The following is a 21,913-nucleotide window of genomic DNA, read 5'->3' on the forward strand; positions in this document are numbered from 1 at the left end:
CCATGGCCAAATAAGGCAATTCATGGCATCCCATACCGTAAAGCGAAAGTCTAAAAGAAAATTTATCAATCCTTGTGACATCCCAAGCAGTTAGATTTCACATTTTATGGCCATGATTGATTGTAACCTCCTCGGACCAAAAGTAGAAACCGGTACGAAACTTGGTCACCCAAAAATCCAAATCAGGTTGTTGCTTCCCATTTGGATCACCTGAATTTGGGCATATGGTCTCAAAAAAATAAAAATATAGAACCAAGAGAAGTCGGTAAATTCTGATGCTTCTCCAACCTAAATCGCCCACCTCTTGATCCCAATCCGTTTTGAGCAATTCCTAGTATCAAACACACATAAGCAAAGTGATGGGGGAAGCGATAAGATTCAGCAAAGGGAGTCGAACTTCTGGGTTCAGCCTTATGGATGAGGTTTCTATAAGGCGTAGGCTTTATAAAAACAAAATAAAGCCTCATAACAAATCTTTACCCATAAAGTACTTTCGACGACAAAAATCTCAATTTCCAATACTGATAATAAAATTTGAAACTCAAACAATAGTACAGATCTGGCATATATGTGAACAATTATTTTTAAGGCAAAATGGACAATCTAAATAATTTGTTTTAACATATACTATTTTTAGAGCTTGCAATCTTAATTTTTTTCACAACCTTAATGTACAAGTGGAGATGATCAATGTAAGGTTTACGGTGCTCGACTTGCAATTTTCGCTGAGTTATGAGGTGAGGATTTACTTCTTTTGATCGGGCTGCAGTCTTATCAAACCATTTTCCTTTTCGTATTTAAGATATGTAGAGATGTTAATCATTTGCACAAATTTATTATCGAGAGAGAGACAGAATGAGAAAGAGCCTCTTCTACCAATCTTTATCATTTTATTAGTAAGGCATTGAAGCAACCATCCACCCCCCAGTCACATCAACTATACAATTTCTCACCCCTCAAAATGCTCCAAACCAAAACTAGAGAGAACTTTTTCATAGAAAAGTCAAACCCTCATCACCAACTCTCCCTCTCTCTCTCAAACCCACACCAAAAAAGAGAATGGAAAACCCAATGACAACAAAAATTTATACGCAAATTCTACATAAAATGTCACAAAACCAAAGCCTGAGACGAAGCCTCAAAACTTGTAAAGTTTGCAGTAAATAATCATCTGGTGAAATGGGTCTTCCACTCTTGGACCCATTGCTTTAATTTCAAATATAACTAAAGCTCAAAAGCCAGCCCACCCGGCTGGCTGAGTCCGGCTATCATCCATACTTTTCGGTTGAGCGATATGAGGATTTGGAGGCGCAAATCGTTGAGAAATACTGGCCTGGGTTGAAGTCTTGGTTATATGAGGGCCATCCTTGTTTGCTGCTACGAAACCATCTTGGCCAAAGCCCCAAGCATCAGCTGATGAGTACAAGCTCGCTGTTTGCTTGGTTTGGTGGCCATTTGTTGGCCTGGTTGATGTTTGCTTTGGGTTGCTGTTCTTAGATGGGGGAGGCTGTATCTTTGCTGGTGTGTCTGTAAAAGCTTGCCATGGCTTTGAATCAGGGGAAATGTTTGAGGTATTGTTCGTCTGCATGCCTTCTTGGAGTTCCCATATGGATCCTTCTATCTTATCCCTCTACAGTCAAGGAAAACCAGAAAAAAAGTGACAAATGCGTTCAGTGCTGAGATTCCACACACACAGATAATCGCGCACACAGAGAGAGAGACAGACAGAGAATCACATTTCAAGAACAATAAAGAAAATGTCATCACCTTCAACACAGCCCACCTACCCCCAACCCCGCCAACTACAAATGACAGCTAATTGATAATCCAATCTTCCAAGTAAAGAACATTGCATACCTGAGCACCAGATTGCCAACTTCCAGGTGATTTATGGCTCTGCTGGGCCTGAGACTGAGAGCTAGCACCCACTTTCGAATTATCTCTATTCGACCCTGCTGCAATAGCTTGTTTTAGTTCTTGAATCTCCTGTCTCTGAGACCTGCAAATGGCTGTGAGCTTCTCATACTTTGATGCTACCTCTGCCTTCTCTGCAACAACCTGCTTCAACTGCTCCCTCAACCTCTCCACTTCCCCTTGCAAAGATGAATCCTCTTTAACATTATGACCATCAAAGTCAGTAACAAAAGAACCAAAAGCTTCATTCTTGTAAAGCCCAGAAGCCTCATTGTTCGATGACTTCACAGTAGTATTACTCAAATTTTCAGAAGAGCCAGGGCCTGCTTCTTCCGAGTAAAACCTAATCTCAAAATCCTCTGAAGGGCCATCGTCAAATCTCTTGATGACGTTTTGCCCACTCCTCTTGAGATGAAGCCCTGGTCTTTGATGATCTTTTGGTGGGCTATGTTTTGAAAAGGTTTCGGGCTTGGATTCTTCATCAAATACAGGGCCTTTATCCTCTGAAACTGCAGCAGTTTGGGCATGGTGGGACATCCAAAATGCACCCAACGAGCTTCCACTGCCTTGTGAGGCTACTTGAACGGAAGGGGAACGATGGTTTTGTTCTTTAGGTGTGGGTGGAGAAGGAGCAGTCCTTCTAGGCATAACATGAGTCCTCCTTGAATGGGGGCTAACACCTACAAAACAGTTTGAAACCAGTTCTAATCATGCGGAGAATGGGAAAGAGTGTAGAAAACACAGCCTGCATGGTGGAGATAGAGCACAGTTCTCCATGTCAAAACATTCATTCATCTGACTACAGTTACCACAGTTAATCTCCAATACCACGCTGTGGTAAACTTTCACAGTAAAGTGCAATACCAAAAGCAATATAGGGCAATTTTAGGTGGCCATGTAGGCGTGAAAGCATAACCATTTTTCCTTTGGTTGCAGAGGCTAGTTGGATTTGACCACTATTTCCAGTGCTTCTTAAAACGGAGTTTAAAACAAGAATGATGGAATACTTCCCACAATAGTATGTTAAAATAGTGGAATTCATGACCTTAAGGGTCCATCCAAACTGGCCCATAGTGCATTTCCAAAAGTATAATAAGACTGTTGTAACTTTTTGAAGGCCAAAATACAGCCCAAGGTCTGAAAATAACTAGTATATTAAATTGTAGGAAAATTAATAGTTATCCTCCTTGACCACACTTTCTGAGCATGCCCCACCTGAATACTTTCTAAACCACACCACTAACCCCAACAATTTTTATTTTTACGTCCACCCCAAAATGTGCAGTTGCAAAAAAAAAAAAAAAAAAAAAAACGTGGCTTTTTTTCAAGACAAAAATACCCCTTGTACTTAGGATAGTTTCTCTCTTAAAAACTTGAAATTTTCGAAAGAGAAACTATCTTAAAATGTTTTTTTTTAAATGTGTTTTTTGAAACTATCTCAAAATGTTTTTTTTTCTTGAATGTGTTTTTTTTGAAACTATCTCAAAATGTTTAGACTTTGCTAAAGAAATTATCTTAAATGTCAAATTTTTACAGAGAAACTATCTCAATTTTTAAGTTTAGAGAGAGAAACTATTTTAAATTTCAAGTTTTAGAGAGAGAAATTATATCAAATTTCAAGTTATTCATTTATTGACCAGCTTTAAATAATAGTTCTCCCTCCAAAAACTTTGAGATGGTTCCTCACTAAAAATTAAAATTTGCGATGGTTTCTAAAAATTTTGAGATAATTCATCTCTAAGAAGTTTGAAATTGAGGTAGTTTTTCTCTCAAGAACTTTTAAGATAGTTTTTCTCTCTAAAATTTCAAATTTCACGTTTAAATGGAAACTATTTTAATACACGACTGGTATTTTCATCTTAGAAAGGCTACCTTCTTAATTGGGGTGGCCAATGCAAAAATAAAAAGCCATTGGAGTAAGTGATGTGGTTTAAAGAAAGTATGACAAGGGGGTGATAACTAATTTTCCCAAAATTATATGAAACATGTACTGGAAAATTATATGAAACACATACTGTACACAACTGGCATTTTGGTATATGGAACAAAATGGGAAAATCCAGTCGGAGTTCCCGATGATGATAATGGAGATGGACGCTTCCCCCACACAGCTATATGCTTCTCGACATGAGCTAAATCTCCATCATACGTCATTGGGAACAAACAGTGGATGCCCTCCTGGTGTAGAAGAAACCATACACCAGTAGAATAACTTCCCTTAAAATACACTCGGCAATATTGTGATGTTTTATATTTTCCCATTCCCAACAAATTACCATGTCATTCATGGAGGAGGCCACATTGATCAAGAAATAAAAAATAAAGAAGTAATTAGAATTTCACAAAATCAAACAGGCACACATTTACTATAGAAAGAACCAAATGACGTATTATTTCTTTTCTTCTTCTTTTTGATAATGAACACACAGGTACACATCTATGGACTATTTCTTTTCACCATTTAATCTAGAAAGAACTAAATGATGGATTATTTCTTTTCTTCTTCTTTTTGATAATGAACATACAGGTACACATCTATGGACTATTTCTTTTCATTTATTTATCACTTCTTTTAAGTTACTAGGTGGATGATAGTTACATCAAAGGCACTGGAGAGATGACCAGACCTTCCAGGGCTATAAATAAAAGGTATTGCCCATTATTTAGTAGTTTTTTGATCCCATTATACCTTCTTTCTTTTGGCCGTTGACAGATGACATGTGTGCCTCAGATGCTGCCATTGATGCTGGCTTCTCTGGTGCCTGCTTTTGCAATTCCACTGGCAGTTGTTCGTTAACATGTGACCAAACCTGTCACAGCATCCAATATGTTCCCATCAAGATCGTTGCAAATATACCAAGTCTCAGAGATATAGAAATAAGGGATATTATACTAATCATCGATGGAGACTGGGAAAACATAGTCCATTGGGTTGGTGAAATGAGGGATGGTGATGGAATTGGGATCCACCAGAACAGGACATGACCCCAATAGTGGGTTGACACTCTCTCTCTCTCCATCACCATCCATTATTCCATTGAATGGTCATGACTTTTATGCAATCCATTGGAAAGTAGTATATAGTATAATTTCCCATAAACAACTAGTCTCCTGGGTTTCCAGTTCTCACTAGAACAGGCACTCTAAGACTGTCTTAGGGACAAAACATCTAGGACTAACCTAGTCTGAGTGAGATGAATGGCCAATCAAGCAAAGCCCTTGCCTGCATGATATCTGGTCTTGTATCTGGAGAGGCTTGAAGCATGTCCTTGATCAAGCCAGTTATGGCTGAACTATACTTTGGCAGCTCTGGGATACGATAATTCCCATTCAGAATTTGTAGCTTTGATTCACCATCAAACGCGGACTTGAGATAACAGATTCTGTACAGAAGGCATCCAAGAGCCTGCATACAATTCGATGGAGATTTGTATTCAGAGATAAAGAGATGAATGTATTTTTTGTTCACTCATAATGTACTTTGTTCCTTTCAAAATAGAAGTTTCTATGAATCTCTCTTATCAAAGGTAGATATGTGTAACACATATATGCAAGTCTGGTGATCTTTACGTGGTTGCAAGTCAGATAAAAATAATACTAGTAATACTCAGAAATTAAAATATCAAGCTTCAGCAAGAAATGTCTAAAAAAGACAATAAAATGACATAGCAGTGACATACCCAGATGTCAACCTTCTCATTGATAACTTCTCTTCTGAACAGATCCCACATCTAGGAAGAATGAAAAACTACAAAAGATAAGTAAACAGTTCCTTCACCGTCTATCAAAGCAAGGGAAAAACTGAAGTTCTTGAATGAACCTCAGGCGCTCTGTATGCTGGGGTAGTATGCTTCCGTATGTTGTCTTCTTCAATACCCATCTCCTCAGGTCTCTCAAATCGTTTATGATTGGTTGAAGCGCTACCGAAATCACACAGTTTCCAGGTTCCATCAGCACTCAACAAGACGTTCTCAGCTTTCAAATCCCTAAACAAAGTTTTGAAGCATAAGAAAGCAAGACACGTGTACTTAGAAATCAAGAGAAACTAGTCTACAAATATAAAAAATACGCACTCAAATGATGTTACACATCGACAAGGTTAAAATGCATGTGAAACACTTAACTGGAACTTTTTTGGATGATTGTCTGGTATTTTCAATTGAAACCAGCGATTCTTTTTCTAATAATAAATATGGTGATTCCATCTCCCATTACTAGAAGCCTGGATATCAGTAATTCAATAGCAATCACTAGTTCCAAAATCCAAATATTCCAAAAATTTGAAACTTGAAAGTGTACCTGTATATTTCTTTCTTATTATCACTGGAGAGGAATACATTGAACGTAATCACAAAGTGAATCCATTAATTGATTTAATAACCAATTAAAAAAATCCAATTTAAATGGTTCACCTAACTGTTGATCTGAAGCAATTTGGATATTTATAGGCTCAGCATAAAAAATTGGTGATTAATTATGGTTAACGCATTGAACATCCACAATTTACACCTACATTTAGCAGTCTAAAACGGAAAACGATCCATGCGTCAAAAGCCGATCCTGTGCTAGACCCACAATGACAATGCACTGTCATGCATGTCCTTCATATGTATCTCCCAAATCCCACCATTCCAAAATCACTACTTATGTTCAAAATATGCAAACATTAAACTCAGAAGGCAGAACTAATGATCAATTTAAGAAGGCACTTAAAAGTTTGTGTTAAATTGTTACCATTTACCAATATACAAAGAAGAGGTTTCTCGCTAATTCTGTAAGCTATACTATTATGAACTCCTTCATCATTGATTTTAGCTATACGGCTACTAAGTTAATCTTTTTAATATATAACTACAATGATTAATCTATTCATCATCTGGTTTATTGGAAAAGAATTTCCTCATTATTTAGATAATAAAGATTTACTAGTTGAAATTTATTGAGAATCTTATCTTATGCCATATGCTTTTTTTTAAAGTGTCCACTTTTATATTGTATAAAGTAAGGTTGTACAAGCTGTCAAAAAATAGGCTGCCCACAAGTCGGGAGTGGTAGGAATCAAAAAATTATGTGCATCAAATTGATTACAGAAATTAAGACCAAGAACCCAAAAACCGGAGAACTCTAAGCTCCTGCCATAGCAGCTCCTTCCCTAGCGAGAGCCTCAGCTGCGTGGTTCGACTCTCGCCAAGTATGCATCCATGAGACGTGAATATGCCCGCATAGGTAAAAGATTTCCTCAAAATGAGCGGGTCTCCAAGGGGGTATGGCATCCCCCAAGGCCCACAAGATGATGTTTCTAGAGACTCCTTCCACGACCAGTTCAGTGCTTCAATGAGGATTAAAATTTTTTAGACCTTCCAGGAGGGTGAGAGCTTCTGCCGTAGTGGAGTCAGCTCGGCTGATGTGTTTTGGCGAATGAGAAAAAGGAGAGGCCATCGTGCTTTCTAAAGATGCCTCCAAGGCCAGCCGGTCCTGGGTTGCCAAGCGAGCATCCGTCGAATTTAAGTTTGGTTTTGCCTAGTTCCAGGGGTCGCCAAAGGGATGCTCGAGGGATGGCAGTTGGCCTGAGAGAGAAGAGTGACTGCCAATTAAGGTGGAAGCCCGAGGCTGATAAGTGTTGAAGCAGCAATGGTTCGAGGTCCAAAAATTTACCATGGACTTGATGCTGTCCCTCAAGGCATTGAAAGGGGTAATGCGGCCTCGGAAGATGCAATTGTTACACTATATCCAAATGGCCCACAAAGTAGCCGCTATTGAGGCCTTCCAGAGCAAGGTAACCCAGGATCAGTTAAATAGTAGGAGTAGGTCTTTCAACAATTTGGTGGCTAAGCTGCAGTGGATGAAGAGGTGAGAGTTTGTTTCTTCATCAAAAGTGCATATCATGCAGTGGTTAGGAATGATCTTACCCCGTTTTTGTAGTTGGTCGACTGTCAAGACCTGCTCTGACAAGGCCGATCCAATTGAAGACCTGGATTTTGGGAGGGATGAAGCAACGCCAAGCTTTGGCAACAATGGAGGGGGGGGGGGAGTTTATGGTAGAATCACGAATACTGGGAATGTACCATCCACAGTCAAGGACCCTATGATTTTGTCGTCACCATGGGGAGAGAGTTCAAGGAAGGCAGTGACCTCTCTGTCGCGGAGATGTGATTAAAGTTTGGATTCCAGGAACGAGTGATGCCTATGAGTCGAAGAAGAACTGCAACCGAGGTGTTGGTGTCTTTGGCCGGGTAGAAGAGATTACGAAAGAAATCTTCCGGGGGTATATCCTGTCTAAAGGTCAAACCATAAGCTAATTCTGCTTGCCCTCACACGGAAATGAATGTTGGCATTAAATGGGTGTAAGCAGTGCATAAATGATCTCCAAGCTCTTGAGGGTGAGTTGAAGGCCGTGTTGTGGGGCAACTAGAGGGGTTAGAGTAGACTTTATTTGTGGCACAGCACAGTTTGCCACAGATGACCCTCCTGGGTAGTCAAACGCCACCACCATTCGCCCAACAAGGCCAAGTTGTTATGTTTGAGAGTGTGGAACCCAAACCACATAAAGTTGAGCATAAGTAGTTTGAGGTGAGAGGCAACGGGGGCCGGGCATGTGGAAGAGGGACATTGGACAGGGTGGGCTTAATGAGGGTTACACTACCTGCTGGGGATAGGATCTCCCTTTCCGGGTGGCTAATTTGCAGTCAAAGTGCTCCCATTGCCTAAGTTTAGACTTAACATGGCAAAGAGGGAGGCCCAAGTAGGTAGACGGTAGGGTGTAAACTGCACGGCCCCACATGTCAGCTAGATTCTAGGTGGCTTGTGGTTCAAGGGCAATGCCTATCATTTTCGATTTGGCCATGTTCACCCTAAAACCAGTGGCTAACTCAAAGCACTTGAGGAAGAGGAGTGAATCGACCTGCTGCTCGGAGGCCCCATAGAAGAGTAGGGTGTCATCAAAGTATTGCAACTGTGAGATCACAGGGGCCTCCATTGCTAATTTTGAAGCCCTTCAAGAGGCCATGCTGGTACATTCTGGCCACAAACCTACTACACGCCTCAGCCACAATGGTGAAGAGAAAGGGAGACCGGGGTTCCCCTTGACAAAGGCCCCTAGAGGAGGGGAAGAAGCCCTTTGGGATTCCATTGGTGAGGAAGGAAAAAAAGGGGTTGGAGATGCAACCCCGAATCCAATTTCACCAACGACTACCAACGCCCATGCGGTGGAGAGTTTGATCCAGGACCACCCAGTCAACGTGATTGCAGGCCATTTCCTTCTTGAATTTTATGGGGTTTTGGATTTGGTTCTAGAGTGCATACACTCATGTGCAACGGGGGCTCCATCTAGGGTTTGGCAGTCTTTCTCAAATGCCCCTTGATGGGGGGCAGGGGGATACACCTAGCACCTCTTAGAGTCTGGAGGCCAAGACCTTGGCCAAAATTTTGTAGGAACTGTTGATTAGGCTTATCGGTATGATGTCCCTAAGTTCTTCTGCCCCTTCCACTTTGGGGATAATATCAATGAAGGTGGCATTCATTCCTTTGTTAATAACCCCTCTCTCATAGAACTCCTCAAATAATGAGAGTATGTTAGGTCGAAGGGGTTCCCAACTTTTTTTGGAAAGGGCTATGGGGAATCCATTGGGCAATTTTGGAAAGTCCTATGGGGAATCCATAGGGTAATTTTGGAAAGTCCTATGGGAAATCCATTGGGTCCTGGGCTCGATCCGGTCCAAGCTTTGAGATGGCTTTGAGGATTTCGTCTTCGGAGAAAGGACGTTCCAGCCAGAGGGCTTTGTATGGAGAGATGGACAGGAGGGAGAGAACAACCATTTTTGGCGATGGTTTGGTAGGGAATTTGAAGAGTTGTGTGAATAAGTCAATGATGGCTTTCTCCATCAAGGGGGGTTGGTCAAGGACAGCACCATCCACTATTAGCTGGGTGATGGTATTGTCTCTTCTCTTAAATTTTATAGAAATATGAGGTTGATCAGTGTGGTGTGTCCATGGAATCAGAGAGACCTAAGGGAAAAATAAGTTGTCAAATGTCAAGTTGGGTAGCTTGTTGGGGATAGGCAAGGAGGCATCCATCACGGTAAGAGGATCAACATGTACGATAGTGCAAGGGTTCTTTTCCGTCAACTGTTTGCCATTGCCTCAATGTGGGAACTTATGAACACCACCAAACATCTTGTAGGGTGTCAAACCCCTCCAAAGCGTCACTTTTGGCTCACTGGCTATACCTGAAAAGGGATTTCCAAAAGACCATCTCCAGCACCATAGCCTTCAGTTTCTAACTTTCCAGAAATCGTGTAAGGAAGTTGGAAAAATAATTGACTACCTTTTCCAGTGCTTTTGTGAGAAACATGAGACATGTTAATCCGAGAATTCTCTGGTGCTTGTGATGCCCTTGGGAAAGTTAACACCCATTTGACAAAGGCATCCCAACAGGAAGCACATTTTGAAAGAATTGACTGCTGGCCATGTTATGGGATTGTGAAGGGGATGCAAGAATACTCAAGGTGCATATTCTAGAGGTGAGATGCTATGAGAACATATGAGGCCTTCATCATTTCATGGGCTCTAATCAATAAAGACTCACATGACCATAGTAGAATCATGATGCAAGCCCAAGGTTTAGTGGCATAAACTTCCAAAGGGACATCCTTGAAGCTCAATTCTGATGTGGCCTCCCTAAATAATCCCAAAGAGAGGGCTATGAAGAGCAACACCACCTTTGGTGGTATGGATCCTAGTCCTTTGAAACCTTCTCCAGATGCACATGCATCCTATCCTACATCTGTTCTGTTGTACCATGTATATGTAGAGTTTATACTGTTTGCAACTTCTTGAGCAAATATATTCCAATTTTTACCATTTTCCATGGAAACATTTTTATTTATTAAATTATGGATCTTTGTCTCAGACATAGATTCATACTCCATAATAGTTTCTTATCGGTTTTCTTTCCAGTTCTAGCATGAATATGGTCCAAAAATTGGTTTTTTTCTTGTTTAAACATTCATCCAATACTTCTGGCAGTGGCAAATGTAACTTTATATTTGACTAATTACAAATATCTTGATTCACAAAAGTTATCCTGTAAAAAATAAACTCAATATCTCGCACATAATTCAAACACCCAGCATCAGAAACAATTACCTATGAGCAATAGCTGGGTTTTGGCAGTGCATTGCAAATACGGCATTGCAGACATCCCTAAATATCAGTAGGATCTGCTTCTCTTCAAAATAGGCAGCACCCCTGTTCTCCAAAACAGTGACCAATGATTTCTCGCAAAATTCCATCACCAAAAATGCCTCCTTTGTGCGCCCCATGTCTAAGATTGTATGGGCCTGCAAAGCCACAACATTTGGGTGACCCTTTAGCGATTTCATCACAGAGAACTCCTTCTTTACCAGATCGAGAGTCTCTTCATCGTTGCAGAAGATGTGTTTCATGGCGAACTGCTTTCCTGAAGGGCCAACATCTCGAACAAGGTAAACACTCGAGAATCCACCTTCAGCAATGGTGTTCCGAACCTGGACCTTCAGGTTCCCAATATCAATGCTTCGACCCTCCAGACCCAAAGGTTCTTTTGGCATGAATTGCTTCAATCTCCACATCCTGAAATATCAGCAAAACCTAGAAAAACCAGGGTTTGCTAATACTAGACCTTGAATCACAATAAAAACAAAGGTTTTCAGTTGTGAAAGCGGAAACCCTTGGAAAACAGAGCACTTTTTGAAATTACAGAGGTTTTCAGGAGAGATCCTTGGAACCCTAAAGAAACCAGGAGTTTTCCACTGTTGGATATGGAAACCTTAGATAAAAAAGCAAGCTTCAGGTGCAAGGATTTAGATCTTAGAAACTAGAAGCTTTCAGCTACACATAATCGAAACCCAAGAAAACCAGATGTTTTCAGCTCCAGATCTCCCAAAATCGTAGAAAAATGGTTGTGTTAAGCTACAGATCTCGAAAGAAAGAAAAACCAGATAGCATCAATATGCAGATCTCCAAACTCTCCAAAGCCAAAGTCTTGGAGCTATAGATCCGGAAATACGAAGGTTTTCAATAGATGCAGATCTAAGGATTAGATCAAAGAGGCCTGAGACAATCGAACATGGGTTATGAGCATTTAAACCCTTTATTGCAGAGACGCCATGCAATGGAGAGCATAGAAAAACCAAGAAAGGACTCAACATGATTTGGTTACCGAAAATGGTTTGATAGGGCTGCAGCCCTATTAAAACAACTAAAGCCTCACCTCATAATTCACCGAAAATTGCAATTCTAAGCAAATCTTTACATCACTCCGCTTGAACATAATGGTTTTCCAAAAAAAAAAAATTCTAGGGTATATTATAATAATTTATTTAGATTGTCTATTTTAAAAAAATAAATAAATATTTATAGATCGGTAAGATTTGTATTTTTTTAATTTCAAATTTTATTGTTGATGATGAAAATTGATTTTAGAGTATGAAGATTTCTGATGCCAATGATGTTTTTTATACAAAGATTTGAGATGAGGCTTTATTTATTTTTATAAAGCCTATGCTTTATAGAAATCTCATCCATAAATATTAAAAAAATAGATCATATGATTTTAAAAAAAAAAAAAAACTATTTTTGGGCTGTTAATTTCTTTTAAAATAGGATGTTGTTTATATAAGGTCTCAACTCTAAATGTCGAAGTAAGGCATCACTCATAATTATGGTAAAAGACAGTTTTAATTAGTACTTAAAAACTCTGAGATGACCTAAAAAATTGCTTTTATTTCTAAATGTAAAATTAAAAGTCCAATAAGTGATGCAGATCAAGAAAATCTACAAATATTTAAAAATGTAGAAATAGACCGTCCAAACAAACAATGTGCTACAAAATATATTATTTTTAAAACTTGAAATTAATTTTATTTTTTTTTTAATAAGTTAAGATGGTTGGATATGTTTTTGGTACGTCTTTGAGGTGCACTTTTCTTCTACATTATAATATTGACACCTTATGACCTTTTTCCTTTAAAGTAACTTATTTTTAAGGGTTAAATTCTATTTTTTTCATCATCACCATGGTGATCGTGATCAATGTATGAAATTTTTGCTCCGATGAATTTTTATAAAGAGATCACATTCGAATAAAAAGTCACTAGAAATTTTTCATTTTTGAAAATAGAAATAGGAAGGAATTAGTGCATTATCTTGCATAAATTCACATAGATGAATTTTGGACCTAAAATTTCGCAAGTCAATATCATGAATTTAAATTGCAAAAATATAAAAATTACAAATTTTTCATATGATCATGAATTTGTAAACAAAGCTAAATTTTGAACCTTAAAAAGTAGGTCATTTTAAACTTTATTTTTTAACCGTTCCATGTTAAGTTTCCATAGATCATCAAATCTCCATTATTTTGAACTAAAATCATGGAACTAAAGTGGAAATGCAGCTAGAGTGAATTGAGATGTGTTTCAGATCCTAAATCCTTATCCAAATCAAGCAGACATACCTTATTGAATTTTTCTGAATTTTAACGTTTTCTAAACTCTTTTATCAATATTTAGTTTGTAAACTGATTCAGGCTCGGAATCACTTGAATGACTCAAATCAACAAGGATACTAAGTCCAAATAACTGACCAACCTTAATAACTCAAGGGGAAAATATACAAAAAAACCATTTATCTTTAATACAAGGCCGTCATAACCATTCTTGTCTGTCATATTTCAAATCAGGTGATTGTAAGAGTGTCATTTATTAGACTCAAAGTTTAAAATAAATTTCTCGAACTTTGTGACACACCCTAAACTATCCAATTTGACATCTAATGACTAGTAGCAAATTGTAATATTCTTGTAACAAAGATAAATAATCTCATAATCTACAATCCCAATTCACGCTCAAGACTTGGAAAGTTCAAGCCTAAGTTTGCATTTTGAAATATTGATTTGGAATTCCAAAACAATGCAGATCATATGATCTTTGATGCGTTGATGTGAACAGTCGAAAAGATTGTACAAGATAGATCATTCTTAAAGCTGAAAATTCAATTTTTTGAAATAAATTTGGTTAAGCTCAAAAGTCATGTTGATCATAGATTTTTGAAAGTGGACTAGGTGCATTGAGCTAAAAACCCGGCCCTGGTAATTATTTGAGAAACTTTCTCTCGAACAATGTTATAAATTGCAAGATGTCCTAGTTCATTCTCTCTCTCTCTCTCTCTCGCCTAGTTTCACGATGGTCTCTCTTACTCGTGCCTTGGTTCATGGTGGTGTCTTTCTATCAAGCTATGCTAATTGTATAGTGTCCAGAGGGAATGGGCTTGGAGCATTGGTGGTTAGGTGAGCGGATGTCTCAACATGATGTCCAACCTTCTATTTCTGCTTTTTCATATTAAAAAAAAAAAAAAAAAAACTGTATGGTTTTTGGATAACAGCCGAACCAGAAAAATAGTTTGACCATTTTATTGGCATTTGGATTAGGTATCAAATCAGTGGGGTGAGAAAAACAACTCAATACCTAACAATATCCGGAAACTTTCACAAATATGATGGGGGATAAGAGTACAAGGAATGGCCAAAAAAAACAATGTATTGCATTGGTTGAAATAGTAAAAAGGTTTGTTACAAGGTGGTTGCAATTATTAACAACTATCTGACATAAAATTTGATAACTTGGATGTGTCACAAAGTTCGAAAAAACTTCTTTTGAAGTTTGAACTTGGTCAATAGAATAATGGGAAAATTTCGTATAGAACCCTAATTCTTCATATTATTTCACGGTAGGCCCTCATTCCATTTTTATTTCAAGTGGCGTAAGGAAACTCTTAAAGGTTTCACCATACCCCCTCATTAGGAGATGAGGGGGTACAGTGAAATATTTAAGAGTTTCCTTATGCCGCTTAAAAAGAAAAACAGAAAGAGGGTCTACCACGAAACAATATGAAGAATTAGGGTTTTATATGAAATTTTTTCTAAAATAATTGCAACCACCTAATTTTACATCCGATGGTCAAAATTAATGTGACCACCTTGTACCAAAAAGTAGATGGTGTCATTCTATACTTTCCCATAGTTAAAAGAAGCTGTAAGTGGTACATATGGATAAACCAAAAAACCATAAGAAATGAATTAAAAAAAGTGCCAATCCTCCTTGTATTATTATAACTTTTCCTGTACTAATAACTCTAACTAAAGCACAATCTGGATTGTCTATTACAACCTATAAATAAGAACAATAAATAGTAACTAAAAATGCATGAAATGACAATCCATTCCAAAACTATCAATGTCGCTCGCGGCGGTTCATGTTTTGAAGGTTATTTTTGGGCGAAATCAGTTTTGGCGATCGGTGGAGAATTTGAAAGAGAGTAGCAATAATTCCAATTTCGAGTTACAAACAAAAGAGTCCGACAATTTGGAAGATACATTGCTTAGAAGCCGACTAAATGAAAAGTCCAGTCCTGGTGAACCTCCCTGCTTGCACTAATGGTGCATGGGACCCTCACTTTTTGTTCTAGCCATTAGAAGGCAAGCTTAGGGCCCTGTTTGGTGGGACAAACTTTGGAAGAAGCCTATTATTTCCCTTCACCAACACCAAAACTTCTTTTCGAGAAAAAAAAAAACAAGAAAAGAAAACTATTTTTCCACCATAACCCCTTACTTAGTGGAGTTGTTGAGTCATGTAAGTGGAGCGGAAAGTCACGTCCACAAGGACAATCACTAAATTATTCATCAAGTGAAATGATTTGCTCTTCCTATGGGACCATACTATGCATTTGATTCCTCAGGGCAAAACTAGGAATGTCTTTTGTATCCCTAGTTGTAAAGATGTAGCCTTTAAAACCTAACAACCTTTCTCAAAGAAAAAAAAAATGACAAATAGGGTTCTTCATAAACCATCCAATTCTCGGAGGGCAAGATCTAGATGATCAAGAAGTTGAAAATCCAATTGATGATACTTAGCCCAAAATTTCCAATACAAAAAAAAAAAAAATCTCCTTAGTTACTATTTTGCCTGAGATAGTTGTTGTACAAAATGCTCCCACAAGAATATGCCATACGCTTTAATTAATATTGGCAAAAAAATAAATTGGTTTTCGGAGCATTTATCTACAAAGAGACCATTTATCTTTTGTACATGGATGTCACAATTATTCTTGTCTCCTAAATTTCAAAATGGGTGGTTGTAAGAGTATTGAATAGCCACAAAGTTCCAAAAAAAAATAATCTCAAACTTCATGACTCACCCAAAGCCATCCAGTGACATCGAATGAGTTGGAATGATTGCGATCTCTATGTACAAAAGATAAATAATCTCTTTATAGATAATCCCTAATAAATAACTCTCTTGCTTCGTGGAGTTGTTAAACACAGATGGAGCCTAAGATAATACCCACATTGATAATCTTAATTTTTTATTATTTAATTATTTCAAAAAATGGATGGTGATGCCCTCTAATGTATCATTTACTATTCATTAATAGGTCTGCACCTACTTTTCCTTACAACATAAGAAGAGGAATTTAACAAATTACCCATAAGAAAGATTATTTGACATTTTGTCCATTTGCAACTATTCTAATTCAAGATCAATGTTTTTTTATTGGTATTTTAAAATTAAATGAAACAATATAGATAAGATGTTAAGTTATTCATGTCTTATAAGTATTTTGATAAATTTCATATTTAATAATAACGAGTATCTAATAATAACTAGACCACATGTAACTGTTTTTTCTTGGGTAGTATGCTTCTAGTTTGTGTTTGTCTTACAAGACAAATGCTTGTCCCTATGATCCACTTGGCTGAAATTTATGAAACCAAAATTTTTTACAAACTTGAATTTGACTAATTCCAATTCTTTAGATTTCTTTTGAACCTAATCTCTCTGTGTTTTTCACCATTATCTCCAAAACCCAATATATTTTGGGGTTTCTTCATAGTCTTGTTTTAGGATCTCATATCTACGTTTTCAAGAATGCTTTTAGACTACCAAGTTTGGTATTATCTTCATGCTGAGTAATTTAAAAGAATGAAAATAAAACAAATAAATAATCTATAATGCTTTGCTATGGGGCACATAGTGCAGGTAATTTACTTGTTTTATCATTGCACCCACAGCATGGGATGCTTAAATCGTGTTTTAATGGTTTAGAATATCGTATTTTTATTTTTTTAAAAAATGATATTAATCGAAAATTTTAGTTTTAGGTTCATTTTTATAAGTAATATTGAATAAAATTACTAAATAAATTTGAATAACAAATATTGACCAAACTAAATTTCGAGGTATTTGGTATTTTTTTATTTAAAATTATATTTATAAAAATACAGCAACACACCAAATTTTAGATAAGCATTTTATTTAAATAAAAAATAAAAAATAAACAAGGGGACTAATTTTTGGCCGTTGGATATTGCCATATGTGATCTCAACCATTGGAAGGGTGTGCACCCTTCCACCCGTTCACATGATGTTGACGAGAACCTTAACCTTTTTAGAATCCAAATGAAATGTCCTCAACCCTTAGAGTTGTTTTAAAGACCCTTCCACATATATAAACATGATCAACATCTTTTTTTAAAAAAAGAGATACACAAACATGAATATTAAAAAGTTGGCAGAATTGTGTACTTAACTGGCTAGAAACAAAATAAGCGAGAGAACAAACCATAATACGAGAAATAAAGTAAAAATACATGCACCAAAAGAACATAAAGATTTATGCGGTTCACTGTAAAATGGTTGCATCTGTGGGCATCACAAACTGAAATCCACTATACTAATAAAAGTTACATCACAAATTTTGATATGGAGTTACTTTTTTTAATCTTCAACAAAACCGAATCAAACGCTTTTAGAGCTGTTCTCCCTACTTATTGGTATCACTTGCTGATCTCTCATATATATTTCACAACTGAACTAATGTCCAAGAAGAGACATATATCTATTCCACAGCTAAACCACTATCGACAAAGAGAATCTTGAAATAAAACTAAGCAAACTTTTTTAGACTTGCTCTCCCCAATCGTGTCACCTGCCGATATCTCATATCTATTTCTCTACTGGTATCACCAGCCGATCTCTCATATCTATTCCACAACTCAACTATTGTCCAAGAAAAAATCTATATTCCACTACTAAATTACTGTCTACGAAGAGAACCTTAAGACTTAGATTTTTTCTCTGTAAAAAGAGAACAGTCTCTCACTTTGTAAGAGGCACATCGTAATATTTCTCTCCATGTAAAGCTCTCTTCTCTCTATTAGGAGGGCCCTATATTTTTTCATCTCTCAACCCATATATTTGAAGCTAGGGATCGACACTAAGTAGGAAAATTCTTATAGATGTTACATGTTTATCAAATACCAAGAGACATATACTCAAGAGTCTTAATCTTTTGGATTTCTATTTTCTTTTGAAAATTTATGAAATATTAAATCCCAATATCATTCTTAATTCCACATAATATGTGATTTCCTGATGTGCGCGATTTTGGATATTACCATATCTAACAAGAGAAACCTCAGAAAAGAAAATAAAAATTTTGTACCTTATATTTCCCTGAAAAATATTGTCCTAATAGTCAATGGAGATCATCTAGTTTTTGCACGGTCAGATTAGGTGTTTAAGAACTCAAATACTCATCAAATAAAAGGATTCCATAGCCATCATCATCATCCGAGCTTTATCGATACTATTTGAGAGAGGTTGCACGAGCCTATTATAATATTTTATTTTATCAAGGGTCATACATCAATCAGATCATAAATCATTATATTTATTTTCGTTACTTCCATCATTTGTCCTTTCTCCTGCTAAATAGTGTTAAGGTTCAAAATTTGGACCTGGACCCAACCCGCCGAGTCCAATTTTTAGACCCATACCTCTTGGGTCCCGGTTGGGGTCGGGTCCATTGCCACCCTTGCCGTATCTAAAAAAAACAAAAAATATAACATTAGGGTGGGTATAGTATAAATCGAATAAAATACGGTCCATTCTATAATTGCCAAAGACTCCATCAAACCATGAAAATCCTGTGTGCACGGGTAAAGAACAGAACCACGAGGAAACTGTTTACCGAATATTTCAGCACAAAACAATCACGATATAATATTTGATTATTTTCTCCTGAAACTAAGATCCCACCCCCATTCCCACACTCCCTCTCTCTGTTTTTTTTTGTTTGAATCTTATCTCGTATTATAGTTCTGGTTAATCTCTCAATCACTGTCAAACTCTCTCTCTCTCTCTATTCTTAATTCCATCACTCTTGCTCGGTGGTCCCCTTATTTTATTTAACTTTGGAAAATCAATCTTTTCTCTCTCTAAAAATAATCCTCATTCAAACAGTTCAAAGCATTATTGATGGAATTGTTTTCTTTTATATTAGACAGCTTCTGCAATCACCTTTATATAAAGTAACTGAAAATTAAACATAAACCATGAAAGGAACCGACATATTTCAGCTAAAGTTCAGATCCCGGAGGAAAAAAAAAAAGGAAAAAATAAGAAACCCAACTACAGATTAAAGAAAAAGAGAAAGGATAACAGAATAAAAGGAAAGCGGAGATAGAGAGAGAGAAAATAAAGCAGTTTCCATATTCCTGAACTTTGTCTAAGTCCTTTAGAAAATACCTCTTTGACTCACCACATAACCCAAATTCCATTAAATGCACTGATGCATAAAAATGTAGAGAGAGAAAGAGAGAGCTGAATTTTATCTTTGTCCTTTAAACAACCCCAATTTGAACCATTACATAACCTGAATTTCACTGTGATTGATGCATCAAAATGTGTGTGTGTGTGTGTGTGTGTGTGTGAGAGAGAGAGAGAGAGAGAGAGAGAGAGAGAGAGGTGAAAGAAAAGAACCATAATAAAAATTATCTTCTGCTTCTTCATATCCATTGATCCTTCTAAATGCTCCTAGCCAGCATGTCCTGATATCTCCTGTAAGACTCTTGCTTCTCAAGCCTGAACTTCTCATGAAATGTAGCTATGAACTTTTCAGCTAACCTGTCAATTTCTTCTACCTCTGAAGCAGCCGCAAATTCATTTCCCGGTATATGTTCCGGCTTACTTTCGGGCTCATGACCGGCAAAGAAAACCGAGCTCCATGATGGGTCGTAGTCAAGCATCTCTCTTCCACTGTCATGAACCTCCTCTGCCTTTTCTTCACTACTTGTGTCCACAATGGACCAGTTGGAGTGGACCCTAACATCTCTCTTCATTTTCTTCCTTTGCTTGATGAATGTTGAGACCATGGTTTTGGCCTTGACAATGGCCCTTAAGACCTTTGCATAAGTCTTGGCCTGAAACACTATCCTTATCGAGCTGGGGCATGGGTTCTTCATTTAGAGGACTTTGACGAGGGGCTTATGGAGAGCTTGCTCTCTCTCTCTCTCTTAATGAATGGCAGGCCAGAGAAGCAGCTTGATTGTGCTCTCTACCTCTCTCTCTCTCTCTCTCTCTCTCTCTCTCTCTCTCTGTAAATATAATCGGTACAAGCAAGGGGGCGGTTTTTAAGTGGCTTGAGTGATGCCCCACATCTAACTGAACTCTGAAAGCAAGCGTCGTGAGATGTGTTTTTATAGTGTAGGGTAATTATCAAGGAAAAGGTTTATATGATGCTGAGGCTCCATTTCAAAAATTCACTAAACCAGGTCGTTTTGAAGCCCAAATATCCTCAAATTCATCATATCTACCTCTAGATTTCAAGTTAGTTTTGAAAATAATGCAGTTATATTTTTAGACCATCAATTTTTAAAAATTTCAAGTTGTTATAGATATGCTCGATCTACACTATTTTTTAAGTTTTAAATTTTATAATTAGCGATGAAAATATACTTTAAGATTATCATAAAGATTTCAGTATTGAAACCATATTTCTAGACACTATTTTAAAGTGCACTTTACTTTGATTATTTAGAGCTTAGGCTCTACATAAACCGCATCTAATTATCAATAGGGTGGCGTTTTTTATAAGGTTGAGGCTCTAAATAATTAAAGTAAGACTAGCTTCTAAATAGTGTTGAAAGATTTATTTTTTTAGTACCAAAAATCTTTGTGATGGCATAAAATTTTATTTTTAAATAGAATTTAAAATTTCAAAAACTTAAATAATACATTACAAGATGCACTATTTCCCAAACTTGAAATCTATTTTTTTCACGTCTATACATCTTGAGGTCGAGACGTTCCTGCTTGTGAATTTTTGAGGTGTGTTTTAATTTGATTGTTTAGAGCCTTAACCTTATATAAATTTTTTTCTTATTAATAATATATTTTTAATAAATTTGAATAATATCCAAATTCTTTGAAATCTATTTACATCGCTATTCTTTAATTTTTTACTTCTTTTTTTTTTTTACCAAAACTATCTTTTATGGTTTTATTAGAATTGTGATATTCCAACGCCTAACTCTCTGGGCTCAAAATTTTATATATCATCACGGTACTAATAATACCGTGACGGTTCGACGTCCTTAAACAACCATCACAGTCCTATTAGTGTTATGATGATTCAAGGTTCTTTGGACAATCATGGTTTAACGCCTTATTTCATAGCCTTTCATAGGGACCACTACATTCTTATTTAGTACCGTGATGGTTTAGAAAATAATGTTGAATCGTCGTGGTACTATTCAATGTTATTTGATTCGCTTTGGTGAGGAAAATGAAGTATTTTGGTGCTTTGATTGATTTGGAGGAAGATTTAAGATGTTTTTAAAAAAATTTAATATAAATAAATTAAATATATATATATAATATATAAAATAATGGAAAATTTTAAAAATAAATTTTTTTAATTTTTAAAATTAAAAAATAGTTTTATATAGGTATTTCATTTTGACTGAAGCAGCCCGAAGCTTCGACCAAAGCAAGCCGACCTTTGGCAAAAGTGGTCCAAATCTGATCGAAATGACAACACCACGCTTCTTTTCGCTTCGGTTTATGCTTAAAATCTGAAGGCTTCGGCCTCTTCGGCGAAACAAAGCGAATTTAATAACATC

General features: G+C 36.9%; 1 protein-coding gene across 3 annotated transcripts; it reads right to left on the bottom strand.

Moving 5' to 3' along the window:
- Positions 1 to 870: 870 nt before the first annotated feature.
- Positions 871 to 12,007, bottom strand: LOC18439799 (Protein kinase superfamily protein). Of its 3 annotated transcripts, none has more exons than XR_016052726.1 (7): positions 11,059 to 12,007; positions 5,735 to 5,900; positions 5,595 to 5,645; positions 5,095 to 5,320; positions 4,604 to 4,724; positions 1,858 to 2,594; positions 871 to 1,630 (listed from the first exon to the last, which is right to left on the bottom strand). XR_016052726.1 is itself a non-coding variant. In XM_006849957.4 (7 exons), the coding sequence occupies exons 1-7, from the start codon at positions 11,520 to 11,522 to the stop codon at positions 1,232 to 1,234; spliced, it is 2,121 nt and encodes a 706-aa protein (XP_006850020.1). In that variant the 5' UTR covers positions 11,523 to 12,007; the 3' UTR covers positions 871 to 1,231. The 3 variants fall into 3 exon arrangements, 2 of the variants coding, with proteins under 2 accessions (XP_006850020.1, XP_088719002.1); XM_006849957.4 differs by having other exon boundaries at positions 5,138 to 5,320; XM_088862876.1 differs by lacking the exons at positions 5,595 to 5,645; positions 5,735 to 5,900; positions 11,059 to 12,007 and having other exon boundaries at positions 5,095 to 5,296.
- Between the last annotated feature and the right edge of the window lie 9,906 nt (positions 12,008 to 21,913).

The sequence above is a fragment of the Amborella trichopoda genome, chromosome 3 (assembly GCF_054954075.1).
Source record: "Amborella trichopoda isolate Santa Cruz 75 chromosome 3, AtrichopodaSantaCruz75HAP2 v2.0, whole genome shotgun sequence".
NCBI classification, from domain to species: Eukaryota; Viridiplantae; Streptophyta; class Magnoliopsida; order Amborellales; family Amborellaceae; genus Amborella; species Amborella trichopoda.